This window comes from Lycium barbarum, chromosome 6 (genome assembly GCF_019175385.1).
Source record: "Lycium barbarum isolate Lr01 chromosome 6, ASM1917538v2, whole genome shotgun sequence".
In the NCBI taxonomy this organism is placed as follows: Eukaryota; Viridiplantae; Streptophyta; class Magnoliopsida; order Solanales; family Solanaceae; genus Lycium; species Lycium barbarum.
Genome location: NC_083342.1, coordinates 107,092,052 through 107,114,246, shown reverse-complemented (window position 1 = coordinate 107,114,246; position 22,195 = coordinate 107,092,052). Strand labels below are relative to the sequence as shown.

At 34.4% G+C, this 22,195-nt stretch overlaps 1 protein-coding gene and 1 long non-coding RNA gene across 22 annotated transcripts in view; one reads left to right on the top strand and one right to left on the bottom strand.

Moving 5' to 3' along the window:
• Positions 1 to 1,293: 1,293 nt before the first annotated feature.
• LOC132599936 (uncharacterized) lies at positions 1,294 to 4,033 on the bottom strand. The gene is made up of 3 exons (XR_009567073.1): positions 3,165 to 4,033; positions 2,719 to 2,764; positions 1,294 to 1,652 (listed from the first exon to the last, which is right to left on the bottom strand). It is a non-coding gene; the product is annotated as an uncharacterized LOC132599936 (long non-coding RNA).
• A 9,249-nt stretch (positions 4,034 to 13,282) lies between these two features.
• Positions 13,283 to 22,195, top strand: part of LOC132645289 (uncharacterized) — a 29,267-nt gene continuing 20,354 nt past the window's right edge. For 7 of the 21 annotated variants that reach the window (XR_009584072.1, XR_009584068.1, XR_009584070.1 and 4 more), the window contains exons 1-5: positions 13,283 to 13,490; positions 17,840 to 18,255; positions 19,762 to 19,878; positions 20,429 to 20,515; positions 21,894 to 22,090. Coding sequence is in view for 2 of the 21 variants with exons in the window: in XM_060362198.1 (XP_060218181.1) it covers positions 19,788 to 19,878; positions 20,433 to 20,515; positions 22,001 to 22,090 (264 nt within the window). In the remaining 19 variants the exon portion in view is untranslated. The remainder of the gene's footprint in view (positions 13,491 to 17,839; positions 18,256 to 19,761; positions 19,879 to 20,428; positions 20,516 to 21,893; positions 22,091 to 22,195) is intronic. The other 14 variants (XR_009584081.1, XR_009584083.1, XR_009584082.1 and 11 more) reach the window with 10 other exon arrangements.

The window sequence follows — 22,195 nt, the reverse complement described above, 5'->3', positions numbered from 1 at the left end:
CAATTAGGGCAAAGAATTAGCTTCCTCCGATACTCAGGTACTTCTTCAAAGTTCAAAGTGATGCTGAAAGAAGCAATCTCTTTTCTCTTTGGGTACTTTTTAGGAGGTGATAAAGACAAAATTAGCCTTATTTAATTCAGTTAAGCATCCGTTAGTTTAGGGACTAAAATTGCACCATCTATTTAATTAAAGGTCAAATGAGAACATCGAATAATACAAGGATCAAAAAAGGCAATTTAGTAATAACACAAGGACTACAAATGCCATTTACCCCACATTTTATATTACAAAAAAGAGTATTTCGTGTATTAGTAGTTTTTATACCTTACTTGTCTTGATATTTATTTGAGAAGGTAAAATATTTAAGAACATATTGATAAAAAATTTACGGCAAAGGGTCATATATACCCCTGTACTATGCCAAAATAGTTGTGCGTATCCTCCGTTTGCTTTTTTGATGATATGTACCCTCGCCGTTAGCGTTTTGGTCATATATAACCCCGCGTCTAACAATTCCGTTTAACAGGGACACGTGGCGCGATCTCACGGCTCCAACCTTTTTTTTATTTAATCTAAATTATCATTAAAAAAAACACAAACAAAATAAAAAATTGAAAATTAGAAAGTCTAATCTCCGGTGAAGCTCCACCATCGGCATCCGACGACTGCAACGGTATATTCATGGATCCAAAATTAAACTCACTTTGAAATCTGCCCATAAGGTTCATGAACTCTACAATTAGATTCTTGCATATGAATATATGAAAATGGTGGCCGAAAAAAAAAATCAAAATGGTGAAAAATTTGTCGGAATAAATTGTGTATTGATAATTGAATCTAAAAATTGTAATTAAAGCTTGTCTTGAAAAGCTGGAACATAAAGAAAAAACAAAAACTCCATGGACAGCCATTAATGAAACTTGAAGCTTCAAGTTCAAGTTTTGGGTTTCTTCAAATGAGCTTTGTTTCTAGTGAATGTTATTGAAAAAGATCGATTAAATCTTGAAGAATTGATATCTGAAATTTGGGATAATTTGGCGAAGAATTCGGTGGGTTTTTGGGTGAATTTCAATTGCAAATTAGTTGGAGAAGAAGAAGAAATCCCACATTTTGAATTTCAGAAATAGCCACATTTTTAAGAAATAGCCCTTTTCTAGTTTAATTAGATTAAATAAAAAAGAAAATGGTTGGAGCCGTTGAGATCGTGCCACGTGTCCCTGTTAAACGGAACCGTTAGACGCGGGGGTATATGTCACGACCCAACCCCGTGGGCCGCGACCAGTGCCCTAGCTGGGCACCTATACGTACCCGATACCCAAATTAGCATATTCACAAAATAATATAATAATAATATTAGTGGACGCTACAGAATTTAGCATAAAAAGCAGACTTGGCACACATAGGCCGATAAGGCCATCATAGAACAAAGTATCCCAAACATATGTACAGAACCCACACAGATATATCCACAGACCTCTACAGAACATAACATAATCATAAGACGGGACAGGGCTCCGTCATGCCCAGAACAATGTACATATCCAGATAGCAGTGACAGACTGTACCAAAAGATGGGCTCTGAAGAAGAGAGCGCCCCAAAATAGCAGAAATGGGATCCTAAACGTGTGGATCAGCGAACCTGTCGTCTGTACCTGCGCGGCATGAAAACGCAGCCCCCGAAGAAAGGGGGTCAGTACGAAATATGTACTGAATATGTAAAGCGGAATCACAGAAGTCAAATCATAACGATTACAGAAAGTGAGTACAAAATCCAGAGTGTCAGATGCATATTTCCAAAACAAACAGAATGTGTACAGAAACATATGTCATATCATATCCGGCCCCTGCCACGGGACTCGGCAGACAGAACGTGGCCACCCTCCCGACACTGGTGCCACAATACAGAGGAATCAGAAAAAGGGGCGTGGCCCCGTATCATAAAATGTCATATCAAAATGGCCATAACAGATCATATCAGAATAGGCGGACATGGCACATCATACTCCACAGACCCATGTACGCGTATACCTGCCCCCTCACATCGGGACGCGGCGAACAATGCAGAGAATCACGCTTGACAACATATCCTGGCCCGGGCTCAGTGTGGGAAACATTGGGGCATCCACGAATAGAGTAGTGAGAGACTAATGCAATTTAAAAATACCATAATTGTTTTCAAAGACTCGAAGAGGCATATCAAAGATAAACAAATCCAATGAAGACGGACGGAATCATAATAGATGCATTTCGGGTATCATAATAAATTACAGAAATATAACCTCCCTGAAGTCATTCCGAGTGTCAAAATAATTTATAAGATTTAATAGAATATTTAAAACAATATTCGTTATGCGGTTAGTAGGGTAATCAAAACATTTCTTTCAAAAATCGCTTAAAAAGGAAGCTTTAGCACATTAAGGGCAAAACCGGGAATAGTGGGCCCGCCTCGGGACAAATAAGGCGACGGGCTCAAATTATGCCCTCTAAGCTTATGGTATCACCTAAGAAGGTTCTACAAGCATTCTATGACTTTCCAAGTAATTTGGAGCAAAGTTGCATTATTTCAAGAAAAGTGTACCAAAGTAGTTCAATTCTACTGAAGGAAAAACTGAAATTTTCTCTTGCGGATTCCGAGGGCCAAGAGGTCCTTCGAGGCCCGGATCCGACCCTAACACATTAAGGGCATGCCAAGGGAAGAATTGGGGTTGCTTTACATACCTGTCGTAGATCAACCGTAACCAAGCTTGCTTCGTCGCCCTTTAGCCTATTTAATTTGAGAGTAACACTATTATTAATAAATTACGACTTCCCAAACTTATAAATTTACATCCAATCACTTATGGGGATCACTTCTTAGTTCATACTTCTTGATTAGTGTTCTGATTAGTTAAGATCTTAACGGAAATCGGGCAGCATTTCCCCTATATAACTCGCCTAACCCGAACTTCCAATTAATCTCTGATTATCACAACAATACCAACAATAATGAAATCATATCAAATCTTTAAAATCCAGCCCATAAACAACTCAAAAATATACCTCAAATCAGCCCACACTACAATAATAACTTACCCGATTTCCCTCAATTAATTTCGTTGTTCCCATCTAACAATTTAGCTATACCGGGATGAATTTAAATATACCTAGGAGAGAATAAATCTTACCTTATATGCCAAGAAATGATCCTCTGCCACCTTACTTCAAAATCTCCGATTTACTATCACCCGGAGGAACCCGACTCTACGTCGTTATTCACGTTTTCCTCAATAGTTGAACTTGGTATATTCTTTTCGGGAAGCAGTATATCATCTCCAATATATTGGTGGGTGCTACAGTACCGTTCCATAGGGATATAACGACTAAAATGGAAGTGAAATGGAATCAACATGTATATTTCATCTAAAGGAAAAGAAAGAAAGAAAAAAATATGAAAAGGAACCAATAGTTTTCTTCCTAAAGTTGCACGTAGCAGCCCCTTGTGTCTCTATTAATCTTTCCTTTCCCTTTTCTTTAGAATATACTAAGAATAATCTTACCCCATATGTCCACTTTAGTGCCTACCTTAACTTCCTATCCCAAAAAAAAACGTGTAAACAACCTACTATGCATAACGTTAGTCATTCTTCCAAATGCTTGCCACGTTTCACATGGGAATTAATCATCCATATGAATTTATCCACGTAATTCTAATAGTACCATAATTAACTCCTTACTCTCCCATTGTGTTCTAATGTTTAATCTATTTACCCATATAATTAATTCTTTGATCTCAATTTACTTTAATACCAATTATTTTTAATACACTTCATATACTCATTCCCATGATTATGTGATGTAGCACTAGTCCATAGTCCCTTTTGGTACACACAAAATATTGTTTCTATACTAAATAAAATTTACAAGCAATTCGTGTACTAAAAAAAAAATAAAAAATCGGGGATTTAAAAGCCCTTGTCTCATATCCCAAAAATAATCTCGTCCTTAAACTTACGTCGATTAGCTTAGAATAATTCGACGTATGAAAATACGGGATATAACAGTATATATGACCAAAACGCTACCGGCAGGAGTACATATCATCGAAAAAGCAAACGGAGGATACACACGACTATTTTGGGATAGTACAGGGGTATATATGACCCTTTGCCGAAAATTTTATTATCAACCAAATTTCAAAGAAGACAGTACCCTAAGTTACAAAACGAACATATAATATAGAAAAACAACAGTAAGAATCTAGAAGTTCCGTGTCCCCACCTCCCACTGTAATCTATACAATATATTAAAAGCACGAAGGGTTTTAGAAATGTTGATTGAACATTTTGCTCTTCAATAAAAAACTCTACAATAGAAAAAATTGTCATTTACTATTTTCATCAAATTATTATTTAATTATTTATTTTTAGAGTCTTTTTTACTTTGGAAAATATAAGTTTAATTCCATAATTAAACTTATGAAATTAAAGCTTCCTAATATAACTCAAACTTTAAACCTATTGCTTATTTGTTTTAACGTGAAGGACGATAAGTAAACCCTATTATTTCCAAAATCATATTTTAGGAGTCCCCAACTCCACTAAAATATTGTCCTGGTAGGATTTTGGTCTCTCTTTCTTTGAAGATCTTAATTACGCTACTCTTCGTATTTTTTATTTTTATTTTTAAAAGTTTCAAGAGCTATGAACTGATTTGTTATGCATGGCTATCAATCAATTGTTTAATCATGATTTTCCTATGATTTGATTATTAATGTGATTAAGAAAAGAAAAGTGAGACGAATAAAAAAGATGATGAAGAAGCATAGGCTTATCACCGGTGGTTAACATATCATAATTTGAACCATGTTGTCATGACTTCCCATTGTCTATTTTCGTTATTGCATAATCTTTTTCATAAGATCAATTACAATAATTATTTTGGTATTAATTGTGACAAGTTTGATGTTTTTTAAACCAGTTAATCAAGGTAAATTCTCTTGAATCCTCATCAAACAATCAAAGTATGTGACTTCAACCTATTTTCAAAATCTATATTGTATTTTCAAATTTTAATCTTTCTAATTAAAAAGAATTGTATTTGTCCAGTTTTATTATTATAGAATCTTTTTCATACTAATAGGTGAGATGGAATTGTTAAGTTTCAGTTATTCGAAGAGATCGATATGATCACTATATTTTAATTAGTTGTGACAGGTTCAATATTTTTTTTATCAATTATGATAATTAACTAGCATGGATCAATGTTTATCTTATAATTTAATATTATTTAAACAAATAAATGATTCAAAATTTTACTATTAAAGAATATAAGTAATTTTTTAAAATTAATATACAAAATATAATACTTCTTAAAATGCTAGCTAGATTGTTTAATCAATTAATAACGATAAACCAAGGCAGAATATGCAAATTTGGTTTAATCAATTATCTATTTTATACAAGACAATTTTAAATTCTAAACTACTATAAAAGTAGGATTAAGCCCCATATCCATAGTTCTTTAATGTTGATGGATCATTAAACCGCTTGTCATATCAAAACTTACCCTTTCTTGCTAATCAGGAACCCATCAACTATCAAATTATGAAAAGATAGCTAAAGGACTTGGGGAAGTGAAAGACAAATGGCTCAAGCACATTAACAAAGGCAGATTAAGGCTTCAAATAAAGCTAGTGACTAAACAAAAAGAAAGTTAAATCAGGGTAATATGACCTCAGAAAAACAATCTGTACAAGTAAATATATGCTTACCTTTCATTTCTCCCCTGGGATTCACAATGACACCAGCATTATTTGAATTGAAAAAAAAAAAAGCATCAGAAGGCAAGTTCCGATATATGTTCTTATATACTTGCAGCAACAGCTACGCAAACAAACACCTAATGTCACTTCATTAAAGATCAAAGAACTCAAATACAAGAGTTTATTCAACAATTACCAGTAACTCAACACGGTATCACACACACGAGCAAACAATTATTAATCCGATAAAAGGTTCAAAGGTCATATCCAATGCTATTGTCTCTGGTAATGTTTTCATGCAAACTGAGTTCATTCTTTTCCTTGAATTGTTGAATGATTTGTCTAAAGAAAACACTTCCCAATAAAAAGGAACTAATGAATTCCTCACAATGGGCAGAAGATATTTCCTCAAAGATGTAGCAACTCATACTCTACATAATTTATAGTCAACTACCATTTAGAAATTGTTCTGGTCCTTTAATATTCAGAAATATAACCCACACACTATCCCCTCCTAAAGTATCCTTACCCTTGTAGGATAAACATAAGTCAAATGGATTTATACTTAATCCAACACTTTAAAATGATCTCTAACATGATTATCAAGGTCTAATATGTGTAGACATAGGGGTCCTTTAATTTTGGATGTATTACACGAAAACCCATTTTCTATTTCTTTTAGATGTAAGAGTCATTTTATTCTTGTGATATTAAGAATTAGTTTTTTCATATTAAATGGCCTTTTAAATTATTAGAGTATTGCTGGAAATAAATTACTAGGAGGAGAAAATACAACGGAAGGGAACATTGAGGACAATGAGACAAGAGAAAAAATATTTTCGTTATGGGTATTCTAGCTGAAGTGCAATGAAAATTTTACCTTATATGTAATGAATTTTTGTCAGATAAATCTTCCAGGTAATTAAATATATGTGTAAAATAATAATTATAATAAATATTATCTAAAACTTGATCACTATACATAAATGTCAAGTATAGTAAACTCAAATTGAAAAATATATTTTAAATTAAAAAAATAAAAGCAAGTTAAATTGAAAAATATTTTGAGAATCCTATTTGAATTCAATAAAATATGATTTTCGGTGATCAATTTCTCCAAATAGGATGTAAATAGACAATGACACATTTGAAAGAAAATATGATAAAACAATTTTTTTATCACAGGATTCATGCAAACCATCCTAAAAAAGTAAGTAAATACATCTTTTACAAGCGTTATTTCTTTTAGAATGTTTAGATTTCTTAACAAAGTTTTACTCCCCGTCCCAAAAAAATTGTCTGAATTCCGATTAAGCGGGTCAAACTAACTATGATTCGGTGTCAATATGTACATAGAATCTTTAATTTTTAAATCCACTTTCTATTTCTTTTAGATATAAGAGTCATTTTATTCCTGTGATATTAAGAATTAGTTTTTTCATATTAAAAATGGCCTTTTAAATTGTTAGTGTTATAAAACTTTATAATTGCAAATAAATAAAAAAAGCAAACCAATAACTTTGTAGAAAGGAGGGAGAGATTGTATTATCACTTTTCTTGGTGTTACAAATGAGAAGAGAAAGTTCCCTATTTATAGAAGAGTTTTGTCTCTAAACCTATAACATACACAACTTGTATAAGTTGTTCTACAACTTGGACACAACTTGGTGCAACTAAGATACAACTTGCAAGTGCAAGTTGTATTTATCACTTTAAGTCTAGTGGTACAATGCACACTTCTAGTTGTATGATCATTAATAATACATCTAAAATACAACTTGACAAATGGTTTATAACACTCCCTCTTAGATGTTTATTAATAAATAATGTGTCTCGATAAAACCTTACTAGAAAAAAACCAGTGGGAAAAGTCCTAATGAAGGAAAAAAAGTACACATATCTGGTAATACGCATTTCCAGTTGCCTCATTAAAAACCTTACCAGAAAAACCCAATGGGACAAAACCTTGGTTAAGGAAAAAAGAGTGCAGCGCATATTTTAACCCCCCCCCCCCCCCCCCCCGATTAAAGCATCACATAATTCTTGAAGATGCTGTACTCGAATCTTGAATATCAACTTATTGCTCGTCGAGGTTGGCAGTGCCTTTTGATCAAAATTTTCAAATCATCATTTGAACGAACTAGTTGATCACATATGCCACCATTCTCTTGATAGAGTTGCATGGTTGTCATATATAATATTGTTGGAATCACGTCAAGACCATTCCTGGCTTGCTTTATAAACTGTTGTTATCTTATCATGTGGAACATGGTATGCCAGTAACCCCTCATGGGCATAAATAACATGTTTGGATCAAACATTTACGTTGATCATATGAATAACCGGTATATTCAAAAGCTTGACAATTTGTGTTAGGATAAACACATTCATGTTGGGGCTTTCATTTGCAAGATGCAATTGACCTTACTTCAATATTTTCATGTAGAATTAAAAAAACTATATCATGTCCATAGCTATAACAAGATATTTAAAATGCATCAATTGCACAAGATATGATATTTCAAAACCAATTTAATTTTCTCAGTTCTTTTAGCAGATAATCTACTGCTTTTAGAAACTCTTCAAGAGCTCAATAATATTCAAGTCATCCACTTGCAGAACAATATGAAAGATTTTGATCACTATAAAGAGACAAGGGTATACAGAGTCATCTTTGTATCCTTCGTCAATGAATATTCATTAAGGGGTTTCCAGTACATCAACCTTGATTCATTTAATTCATATTAAGGATTATAAAAAAAAAAATCAAAAACTTGTATATGCTTCAAGCATTTTTAATCCTAAAATTTTCATATAAATTTTGTCAAGTCAGCCATATAGGCTGTGACAACTTTTATTTAGTATTAAATGACCCGACATCTTCTGATGCCTGGACTGCAGGTCCAATAAACTTTTATGCTTATCAGGATGCATCATGTCACTTGAAAATCACTTCAACGTCAGTATGATTTAACAGACGTAGAATTTAGATCCTCACAATCTTTTACACAACATTGCGCTATATTGTATTAAAGAGATCATTGACGAGATACCATTTATATCGGTTCACAATTCGACATAACTTACTGAGATCTCATCAATTTATTATTTTCAGGTACCTGAACCTCCCATGAACTTTTATGAAGTGTTATGTCGTAGGCTCTTCAAGAGCACATTGCCTCTTTATTATGACTATTTTGATCATTTGCCCCTGTCCTTTTCAAGGATTACTGTATTTGAAACCGATTGGTTTACCATGCTTTATGCATGTTGCAGACTCTGTCCTTCAGGGACGTTCAATAAGAGCATTTACAGTTGAAATATGAAATTAGTTGGGTCAGCAGATGCTTCCAGCATTTGACTTCGATTATATTTTAAATGAGGATCATACTGATGATAATTCACAACATATTACTTAGCTGCTTATTCTCTCCCCCTTGTGTTAGTAAAACTAACATATATTCCATCTCATTTGGAGATATTCATCTATGTGCATCGTGGTAGTTCCATTAATCATACACCGCACATAAAAACTATTAGTTGGTAATATCTGGTTCCTGGCCTTAAACCAATTGTGAGGGGAGAATTTATTATAATTTATTGGTCTGAAGCATACAAGTGTTGTACGTGATATATCAATATCTCAGACCACCATATGAAGCTTTGTTCTCATAAGCAATGATTTAACTATATATCAAAGACAATTCAACATCAAACCAGCTTAGATATAAACCAGCATTATCAATATGGATTGTCTTGATTACATAATCTGGAAATTAAGCTCCCAACTCAATTATTTTGCGCAAGCAACTTCGTAAATGACAAATTGCCGGTTGATGATAAATGCACATGTGACCGTCTCATAGATGCATCTATTTAATACATCACATTGGAGGTGAACGGGCGCATATTCACCTTTTATATTTTCCAAAATTTAGGAGATTCAGTCCCAACATTAGCTAGTCTAATCAACTTATCATGAGAACAAGCAACACAAAAGAAATCTTGAAGAATCTTCTACTTCTTCTATATATTCACCGAATACTCAATTAGCACATCAAATTCAAATCAGTACAGCCAGGTCATGTCAACTGATAAAATTATTTGTACTCCAAGTTTACTATGACATGTGCTATTTATTTTAGTAAACTTCTGATTTACTATTGCATGAGATTTTATATCAATAAACTTCTGATTTCTCGCGGTATGTGATTTTATCATGCTCGGGTAAAATTTCACATACATATTTCTCACCCGGAGTAACTTGAAGTACAATCTTCCAATCATTTGTAGTGTCAATATGATAACCATTTTTATTGCTAGTACTTCATGTTTACTATAATTTATGTTTTGATAGTACCAATCACGATCTAGGATGAATGGTGCTATCATATGTAACCTCTTCAAGAGACTTTAATTTATTTACCATAATCAGATATTATTTGGATATTATTGGTGTCATGAATCTTGTAAACTAACAATTATCTCTTCTAGAGCCCTTGATATTAGTTTTGTATTACCAAATATTGCTTAGATACTGCTCGTATCATGAAAGAAAATTTGTTTAGTCACTACTGGTGTTGTGGAAGAAAACAATAATCAAATGGAAATTTAAAGACAATTTAAATTTATAAATTACGAAATGTAAACGTTAAGTTCTAAACTTCAGTATTTAAAATATCTCCTTCAAAGAGATTAACCATTAACATCTGAATATTTTGTACCAAATCGGAAACCACATAGTAATCACATCCTTCATGAAAAGATACATTAATTGTTATTTCCTTCGAGGAAATCAATAACAACTAACCATAATGTATCAACGTGGTCATAGTAGAAACATTTTACACTGCTTACTTTTGCTTTAAAATGATACTTAATAAATTTATTTGAGATATTCTACGTACGACAGGTACGTGTTACAATGACTTTTATACATATGTATTTCCTTTGTTATTTTATCTCTACAGGAGGCAGATTGTAGTATATCTTCATTAGCTTTAGGAAATGAACTAAATTATTGCGCTTGATAAACAATGTTCATCTTTAGCTCATTATTTTGCTCAAGCACAAGAAGTCATTACTTCAGAAAATTTCTCAAATATTTTACCAATTCATTCTGCTTCAGGAGTAAAGTTTAATGTTTTACCACTTTGAGAGTAAATTTTAAAGGTTTATTACTTCGAGAGTAAATCCCAAGGTCTTACTACTTCAAGAGTAAATTTTAAAGTTGTACTACTTCGGGAGTAGATTTCAGAGGTTAACTCTTTCGGGAGTAGAATTCAGAATGTATACTGCTTCGGGAGTAGAATTCAGAATATATACTGCTTCGGGAGTAGATCTCAAAGTTCTACTACTTCGAGAGTAGATCTCATAGTTATACTACTTTGGGAGTAGAATTTGGAGTCTAACTACTTTAGGAGCAGTGATAAAAATTCACTACGTAGAGCTCAAAGCTCTACTACTTCAGGAGTAGAGTTTGAAGTTCTACTACTTTTGGAGTAGAGTTCAAAGCTTGCTACTTTGGGAGCAACTTTCTGAGTTACTACTTCGGGAGTAAAACATAGAATATTTAGATTTTCTTTTCTCGCATAGAATATTTAGATTTTTTTTCTCAATTATTACCTCTTCTCGATATGAGTCGTAACATCTTCACAATCAAGAGCATGTCCATATTTATAAGCTTTACTACATATTGTGACATTCACTTTAGAGAATAGAGCTGTATTTGTAACATTTATCAAAAGTTCTCATTCTTCAGGAATGAAACATATTTGAATGTGCCTTAAGCATATCAAAATAAGATAGCTTACAACCTCTTTTAAGATATTGCGACTTCACGATCAAATTGAGGCATACACATAATTTAGAGAATTATCTCTAATATATCTCGAATTGTAATCACAATAAGTGTATGAAATATTACCACTTTTAGCGGTTATAGGCGTAAATATAATTTAGCCATATCAGAACTTAATTATGAAATATTGCCACTACTGGTGGCTATATATTTCTTGCTAACCCTACATGAGTTCAAGTCTATCCCCTAATGTGAGATATCCAATTTATAAGTTTGTTGTAGAATAAATTCTACAACTATAATATATAAGTAGTAACCAAATAGCATTAGCAATATGAAATAGGACTGACCAACAACATAATCTCTACTAGACTTGATTTGACGTATACAACAATAAATGTAGGCGACAGAAAAATACTCACCTTTAAGGTGTGCAACTAAATTATAAATTCAAAAGTTCAAACCTTCTCTCAGCAAAGGTTTTTGTGAAGAGAGAGTATCGGTCAATAGCATACCCCAAACAACTCGTCGATTATGAATTAATGAAATTCAACTCACACTGGTAGAGCTCACGCTGATAACGTGTTATAAAACTTTATAATTGCAAATAAATAAAAGAAGCAAACCAATAACTTTGTAGAGAGGAGGGAGAGATTGTATTATCACTTTTCTTGGTGTTACAAATGAGAAGACAAAGCTACCTATTTATAGAAGAGTTTTGCCTTTAAACCTACAACATATACAACTTGTACAATTTGCTCTACAACTTGAACACAACTTGGTACAACTAGGTGCAAGTTGTATTTATTACTTTAAGTCAAGTGGTACAATATACACTTATAGTTGTATGATCATTAATAATACATCCAAAATACAACTTGACAAATGGTTTATAACAGTTAGAGTATTGTTAGAAATAAATGACAAGGAGGTGAAAATACAACGGAAGGGAAAATTAAGGACAATGAGACAAGAGAAAAAATATTTTCATTACGGGTATTCTAACTGAATTGCAATGAAAATTTTACCTTATATGTAATGAATTTTTTTTAGATAATTCTTCAAGGTAATTAAATTTATGTGTGAAACAGTAATTATAACAAAAATTATCTAAACTTGATCAACTATACGTAAATGTCAAGCATAGTAAACTCAAACTGAAAAATACATTTTAAATTAAAAAAAAGTGAATGCAATTTAAATTGACAGATATTTTGAGAATCATGTTTAAATTCTATAAAATATGATTTTCGGTGATCAGTTTTTTCAAAATAGGATGTAAATAGACAATGACAAATTTTAAAAAATATTATAAAACAATTTGCTAAAATTTATCACAGAATTATGCAAGCCATCCTAAAAAAGTAAGTAGATATATCTTTTACAAGCATTTTTTCTGTTAGAATCTTTAGATTTCTTAACAAAGTTTTACTCCCCTGTTCCAAGAAGACTGTCTGAATTCGGATTAAGCGGGTCAAACTAACTAATATTTGGTGTGAATACGGACATAGAATTTTTAATTTCTTGAAATAAAAATCACATATTTAGAAACTATATATAAAAAATACTAGTAATCACAATAGTTTACAATTCAAAATATTTAAAAAGTACCTAAAAAAATTATGATAAAAGAATATATATTTTGACTGTCCAAATAATAACTAAGACCGTCTTTTTTGGGATGGAGAGAGTTATATATATAGATTCTCTTACATAAAAAAAACCCACAGTGATGGTGAAAAAAGGGAAAATGAGTATGTTGCGTGTTTGTGTGTGTATGTATATTGACGCCGTACACACCTGCAACGCGCACGCTAAAACTACTAATAAAAAAAATATATCAAAAAAGAACATATTGATAAACTCCCCGCAAAACCCCCCAATTCAACTCACTGCTGGCTTAATAGCATATCACTCTCCTCTGTAGCTCCCAATGCTACGCTGAATCAGGTAAATTTTACCGAGTTTTATTCCAAACCTGTAAGCAAAAATTGCTCCACTACAGGCAATTAATGTTTCCTTGACGAATTTGACTGACTATTTTCCTTTTCTAAAAGATGTAATTTTGAGCTTCCATATGCTTATGGGATTTTTTAAGCTTTGGGAAACTGGGAATATTTTGAGATTCTTTTTCTGCAACACGGACATCGATTGTTGATGTCTCTGGAATTGTGAATATTCAGTAGAATTGGATTTTAGGCTCAATCAGTAATAAATTTTCCATCTATATGACATGGATAATTGGTGCTAATCCTTCAGAATACACATATACATAATAATGATATTTGAGAATACTGGGTGGTGGGTACTTAACAATAATTATACCTGTTACTTACTTGTATGTGTGAGTTCATATAACATAGTTTACAAGAACCCCGGTACATTATTATGGTTTGAAGTTGTCTGAGATATATATTCTGTTCCATCCTGAGGAAGAAATGTAGTGATACTAAGCTACTGTGTAGGCTGGAAAATTGAGTTAGGTTTTCTATGCAGATACATGAATAGGATTCTTGTAAATTGACATTAGTAAGGGAAAAGCTGAAGCTTAGTTTCATTTGTGAGTTTCTGGTTTGTATTTGTGGTCTAATGAGAAGCAATGATTAAGAATGAAGGGAAAAGATTGTTAAGGTAAAATTAAGCACCACATACTCATTGATATTATATCCAGGATAGATCCTAAGTAGTTTAGAGAACGCCTAAGTTCATTTCAGTGGTTGCTCTAGTAACACACGGTTCTTTAAGTAATTGGACAGAATGTACTAGTTGGAGTATAAGTGGCTTGTGGTCCTTACTTGAAATTTCTGTCTTAGGCTTTTACCAAGTAGTAGCACTGTGTTGCTACATGTGATATAAATAAAGAAGCAGACTTCATACATGTTTGTAATTTGTATTACTTTTGTTGGATCTTTCCAGTATCTAGGTGCTGTTTGAGGCATTGAGGCTTGATCCACAATGAAACTGGAAACAGTTTCCTGGGCTTTTTTGTTCTCATTCAGAATGTGCATTAATTGTCAATTGTGCAAGACGGGAACAGAAAATTTCCCAGTACCTCTTAATTGGGTTTCCCGTAACACTGTTTGGGATGTATTTTTATATGGGGAGGAGAAGTAAAACTCAATGTGCTTGTTTTTTTTGGTGAAGTAATTTCATTGCTGGCATCAAGTGGATGCATAGTAGTTACAAAAGTAGAGTAGCAAAAGGAACTTATCATCTCCAGTACATGTTTAGTTAAGAGCTAAGGAGTGATAAAGTTCATAAAGGTAACAGGGGAATCTATTGGGGACAAGTAAACCCAACTATACAAAAACATAAGACATTTAGCTTTTAAAGATTGGAAGGAAGTTGATATTCAATCAAAGCATCTCCTATTTCTTTCATTCCAGATGCTCCAAAAAATAGCAGCATGTATATCTTCCAGATTCTCTTGATGGTGCTATCAACTTTCCAGCAACTCCAGCTTTCAAAAACATCCCTGATACTCTTGTGGCATGACCCAATTGAGTCCAAAAAGTGTTATAAACATATTCCATCTGTTGGCACCGGACAGTGTATGAAAAGGTGGTTGTGTGATTCTGCTACCTTCAAGCACATATAGCACCTATTTTCCAGGTGAAACTTCCTTCTGGCTAGGTTATCTTGAGTCAAGCATGCTTCATGTAGTGCTGTCCAGCTGAAACAACTAATTTTAGGAAGTAATTTGGCTTTCAAAATAAGCTTCCAAGGCCAATGAGCTGTGATTTCATTCTGAGGGCCAAGAAGTTTATATGCAACCTTAACTGAAAATTACCCTTTCCTCCCTATCCCGCCATTTTAGCTGGTCTGGCACAAGGTTGTTGATTGTGACATTGTGAATTGCTGCTAAAAGGCTGATCAGTTCTCCCATCTCTCAGTCCTGAATGTTCCTTCTTAGGTTGGAGTTGGGAGGAAGCAGGACTACAAACCAGGGATAGAAGCGGATGGAGAATTGTTCCTGCTTGCATTTGGTGGACAATTTGGAAGGAGAGGAATCCTAGATGTTTTGAAAGCATAGAGAATGGTGTGCAGAAGATCAAATTAAACTGTATCTTGCTGCTTTGTTTTTGGTGTAACAATTATACTCAAATGATACTGTTTGTCATTGATGTTTTAGATTCTATATAGACATAGGACAGTAGAGTTTTGGAGTGCTTATGTAAATATGGTTTCAGTACAACCCATGTACTGTTTTGCTCACAAGATATATAATACAGTTACCAGTTTCAAAAAAAAAAAAAAGTTCCTTCTTAGGTTGAGGTTCCATGTGTTTCCATCTCTGTGTTGGTGAACTGTAGCATATGGTTCATTGGCTATCTGGAAAATGTTGGGGTATGCAACCCTAAGGGGGGTGTTTCCCAATCACTTATCTTCCAAAAACTGATGTGCTGGCCGTTCCCTACTACCAGGTGTTTGTGCTGAGAGAACACCTCCCATAGTTTGCTTATGCTCTTCCAGCAACCAACCCTATAAGGTTCATTTTGGCAATAATGACATCCTTCCATAGGCACTGATCCTCCTGAGTGTATCTCCATAACCGCTTCATTAGTAACCATTTGTTGTGCAGTGCCAAGTCTCTGATGCCCAGGCCTCCCAGATCCTTTGGCAGCAAGACCTTATCCCACTTGACCAAATGAAATTTGTGAGTTGTACTGTTCCCTTCCCATATTAAGTTCCTTCTAATTTTGTCCAGTTGTTCCAATGTCTCACTGGTGATGGGATGGAGTGACATACTATAGGTTGGTATGCTGTCAAGCACACTGTTGATTAGTGTTAGTCTGCCACCCATTGAAAGGTATTGCATCTGCCAAGAAGCAAGCCTCTTTTCAAACTTCTCTAAGACTCCACTCCAAATGCCTTTTGCCTTGAATTTAGCCCCCAGTGGTAAACCCAAGTATGTGGTAGGAAAAGTTCCAGTACTACAACCCAATATGCTTGCCAGTTCTTCAATGTTCAGCACCTCATTAACAGGATAGATTACACTCTTGAGCATGTTAATGTGAAGCCCTGAGACTACTTCAAAGATGAGCTATGTGAGATTTAGATACAGGACGTGTTCTCTGTCAGCCTCACAGAAAATCAAAGTGTCGTCTGCGTAAAGTCGATGTGAAATGTTAACTGCTCTGTCCCTTCCTATATCAAAACCTCTTACCAGTGCAATTCCTTAGCTTTATCCAGCATTCTGCTTAGCCCTTCCATAGCTAGAATGAACAGAAAAGGTGATAGGGGATCACCTTGTATTAGGCCTCTGTGTGGGGAGAAGAAACCTACTGGACTCCTGTTGATTAGGACTGAATACTTCACAGTAGAGATGTTGAATTGAATCCATTTTATCCACCTATCACTAAACCTCATCTGCCTGAGTATAACTGTGAGGTATAGACCAATTCAATTGATCAAAAGCTTTCTCCACATCCAATTTGCATTATAGTCCAGCTCTCCCTTGTTTCAATTGCCAATCAAGCACCTCATTTGCTATGAGGAAGGCATCTGTGATCTGCCTTCCTTTTATGAAAGCATTCTGTTGGTTTGAAACTGAAGAAATTCTATTCAGTATGTCGGTTGGCCTAGTTGTAGGTTATGGGGAAGCAGATAGGTTGGTGTTCCCTTTGATTATGACTTGTGTTAACACAAAGCCTTGCCTATTTATTAAGGAGCAGAAAAGGGGAAACGATATTGTACTTTTTCTTTTCATTTTTTTAAAACTACAATATTGTGATTTTAGAAGCTGGGAAATGGTTCTTCTTGTTCCTTTAGTTTACAGAACCAAAAAGAAGAAGTAAAGAGAGGCTCTTATTCCACTGAGTTACGTGAAATCCTCTTGTCTGGGACCTTCAACCTTTCCAAGCGCTGCTCCTTCATAGTGGAGGAATATTCTGCCTCTTCCTCTTCCTTCATTTGTAATGTAAGACCACCTTTTTGGGGTTTGGCCGGTGTGTGAATTGTGAAAGGCTGGACGCAAGAAGGGATCTTGAATCAGTGACACCGAAGAATGTGAAACACGCACTACTTTTAACAATTTTTGTGGTCTGTGTTCCGTTTTGCATGTCTTTATATGCTACTTGTTTTATTCAAGAAGAATGTCCCATTTTGAAAGATTCAGCACTGAAGTGTTTCATCTATGGTAATCATGCACCTGCAGTATGTCCACATGCTTGAATATCTATCTTTGTTGAATGTTTTATTGGGTGTACACTTGAAGGTTCACATCACACACAATTATCTGGGTTTTCTTAATTGGTGGCACTAAAGTCTGGATTGAGGTGATAACTGAAATGATGCAGGAGCTTTGCATATGGCAATGGATGCTCAAATGCAAGATGCATTATCATCCCCTCCTCAAGTTAAAGCAACATTTCGCCTTGGATCTGAAACATACTCTGTTGAGGTATGTAAAGGGATTCTATCTGAGCAATTGATCTCTATGAAAGAGCAAAGTGAGACTGTACTGAAGGACTACATCACCAAGCATAATGTTCCAAATGAGGTCCCTTATGAACCAGAAGAAAATTCTTCAGAAGATGATGGTGAAATCCCCGAGCAGCTCCCTGTAAAATCCAAGAAGCGCAAGTAAATCTATTTCTTCCTTTTATACGCTTATGTCGTTGTACAACAACAACAACAACAAGCCCAGTATAATCCCACCATGTGGGGTCTGGGGAGGGTAGAGTGTACGCAGACCTAACCCCCACCTTGAAAGGTAGGTTTTCCTATTTTTATGATGGCTGTTAACTCTTTTATTTGGTGAAAATTGTAGTTGAAAAAAATGTGGGAATTAATTTCCAGTTGCCATAACTTGAGATCAAGGGAAAGTGAGATGTGAATGCTTGTTGAAAGTTTTGATATCTCTTTAATTGGACAATATTCCTCTAGAATGGTGTCTAATAGAGGCCCTTTTGTTTGTTCAAACTTGTTATATTTTGAGGAATGTATTCGTTCTTCATATTTGTTTTTGCTAAACAATGGTCATGCTTGTATCAACTCATGGTAGTAATTAGGTCATCTCCCTCTGATGCTTACCGTATCTACTGATTTGTCTTCAATGCTTAGCAATTGGCGAGGCTTATTTAACTTTTTTTTCTTTTTGGCCTTTGCATTTCTTTCCTCTGCCTTGGGGGGGAGGGGGGAGGGGTTTGCATCAGAAAAATGTGAAGTTGTGATTTTATACATAGAGCATTGTATCTTATCAGGCATCACTTATTCAAAATACGGAAAAGGGCCAAATATACCCCTCGTTATACTTTGGGTCCAAATATACCCCTGCCATTATACTATTGGATCAAATATACTCCTCCCCCGTTAAAGTTGTCCAAGGTGGACATCCAATCCTACGTGGCGCTGATATTTGATGAGGTGGATGTCACGTGGCGTACCACCTCAACACCCCTAACTCATTTTACCCCTCCCTCTATTTGTTCTTCCACCACTAAAATCCCCTTCCCTTCCACCATCATTGCCACCATTACCGCCATTAAAGTTGGAGATGGAGGTAGGAATGAACCAACTTCCATGTATTTTTTACGAGAAAAAATTAAAAGGAACATACACATGAAGAAAAGACGTGTAAATAAAGAAAGATTTCTTTTACCAATTTAGTGCATATCCAGAAAATATTCGAACTCATCATATAAAATCCATTTGAAAAAAAAAAAAACAATCGTTACCCACAAAATCTACAAAATGGCAATTGGATAAAAATTACAAAATACCAACCCATAATTACTTAAATCATGTGCTAAGCGAGTCACTGGCAGTGGTGTGTATGACAATTGACACAGTACATCTGCTTCAGTAGAAGTCAATTATCTTTCACCCAAATCTAATAGCTCAAGAATCCACCAAACTCCCCTTAAAATCGTTGCTGGCGTATTTCATGAGCCTCCTCCTCTATATTGTGTTTCATCTCCAACATAAATGGCTGTAATGGTGGCAATGATGGTGGAGGGAAAGGGGATTTAGTGGTGGAAGAACAAATAGAGGGAGGGGTAAAATGAGTTAGGGGTGTTGAGGTGGCATGCCACGTGGCATCCACCTCATCAAATATGGGGTCTATTTGATCCATTAGTATAAAGGCAGGGGTATATTTGAAACCAAAGTATAACTATTTGGCCCCTTTTCCGTTCAAAATGTCCACAATTGCCAAATCAAATCTGCTATTCACTACTCATTCTTAACTGACCTACGGGAATCTTCGAATGCTTTGCAGGGTCCAAGTGCTCGGGTCTCATCCAGATGGAAAATGTATATGCCGCTGAAGATGAAGCAGGTCCGTGGCAATGGCTTCTTGGAAAGAATACTACAAGCATAGTTCTTCACAATACAGGTAAAAATGATGGATTTGTCGGAATTTTTGCTCCTTCTCTGGCAAGAATCCTCCCAGTTTGTTCACATCCAAACTATAGTTTCATCTTATTTGGTTTTACAATCTTCTCTAGTTACGGGGAACACGCTTGTGGGGAAATTGGGGATAGAAGTGCGGGTGAAATGGTAAAGTAACCACCAATAAGACAATGTCTCTTCTAATGTCTTCTTTGTTCTTGCTATGGGATACCTCGCTAGAAGGTTATTAGCTGGAGAAAGTGGTGACAGACTTCACAGTTTAGTTACACAGTTATTAGTACTGATGATTCTGTTTTCATATACTAGTACTAAGTTAATTTTTGTTGTTGCTTCTAATTCATTGATTCCACATATATTGATTAAGCAAAATTCGGAGGTGAAATCTTATGCCAGGTAAAGATAATTCTTTATCTTTACTTTCCCCCTTGCAAATAGGTTCTCTTCCTTGTAAGCATCCCTCCTGTTTGTTTAAGTGCTTACTCGTTAAGTATACTTTCTATCTTGACATATGACTTCAAGATATTATTTTGTAGCCAGATGCATTCCGCTGCTTCACCAATGATGTCAAAATCAGTAATTCCATTGACCAAAGGCCACGTAACCTAGTTGCAAGTGCAGAGGTGAGATGACAGAATTATCTTAAACTTCAATGTCTGGGCATGCTATTCGGCCTTTTCTTTCCTTTTAGATTAGAAAACGGGACATATATAATGGATAAATGAAAGCTAAATGAAATTTCTCGTCCTAAAAAGTATAATTTTTTTCATGAAGTAGTAAATTATCAAAGAATTAACATTTAACACATGATTATCGTGTTAAATAATAAGGTTATACTTTAAAAGTTCAACTAATAACCTTTTATATCAAATTCATAGATGAAAGGACTCGTAATTTCGAGTTAAGTAACTAGAAGTTGTAGGTGCAACTATGATTTATATACATCAAATAAATATTTTGAAATCAGTTATATACTCAATTTCGACCCATTGGCTTATGCAATACTTCTTACAAAATAATTTCTAAAATCATTGTTAATAGAATTAAACCTTTGGTTAACCATATTTAGGTCCTATATATAGCTTTTTAAAAGGTCGGCGAGCAACAGACAATGCAATTATAGTTCAAGAACTGCTGGGATAACCTTGTTAACTCCACACACTTGAGAACCCATCATCATTTCCTCAATGATAAGTACTATGCTTTTATCTCTGCGGTGTTCTCTTCTCTAAGTCTTTCTAAATAATATTCTATATACTTCAAAATCTGACCTGCAATTTATATCTTGTTAATTAATTGTTGTTCAATTCAATTATTTGGAGAATCATCGAAGAAAATCCAATTTCTAATTTGTACTTTTTGATTATACAGTAATGAATTTTGATAATTTTTGGTCTTTTAGCTAATGGGTGTCTTTATGTCCGACTCTTGAGTCATTAGTGAAAATAGTACACTGTTAGAGAACAGTGCTATGATTTCTATTTCAGTGATTGCATTGCAAGATTGACTTCACGCTTATATGAAATATATATAAGATAAAGATGCACCTTTTGCAAGTTGTATGACATCCTACAATCAGTATCTTCGCGTGGAAGTACAATATATTTGTCATTGCTTCATAGACCTCAAATAAAGTAAATAAGATAAGTATTTTCATTTGCAGTAGACACTTCAAATTTCTTCTTGAGTAGCAGTCAAACTTGAAGATTAAATGCCTATACATCTTCATCATAATTCTTACTTCTAAGAGCTACCTCATCTGCCTTTAGAATCGATGATTTCTAGGTACTCTTTCAGAGGTTTGGGTGTTACAAAAATATGATCTTTTAGTTCTTCTAGTTTAGGAAATTCCTTCAGATACTCTAACCCTGGAACAACAAGCATATCTCCAACTGTTTCAGTGGAGCATCTGCAAGCAGAACATGCCAATTCATTTAAAAATTATGAACTGACTGAAGTTTGCAAAATACTAAAATGAAATTTTGCGCTTATTTATTTTAGGAAAGCTATTCTGACATAACAACAATTGAGTACATAATATTTTGCAAATCAACTGGAAGGCAGTATGAACTGCGAGAATGTTACCTGATCTTAATTCTTGTTGTTAGCTGGGAAAGGAGGTACTTCCATTTGAAGTGATGTGCTTGCCCCTTACTGGAGTTTTTGCATCGCTCTTTCCACAAGAAGACCTAATGAAGGTAGAAAATATTTTCTGAATCAAACTAGCTGTAAATTGCTCCTTTTGTTAGCATGCCTATCTATGGCTAAACCTTCTATTATTTGCTGAATTTTTGTGAAATTTT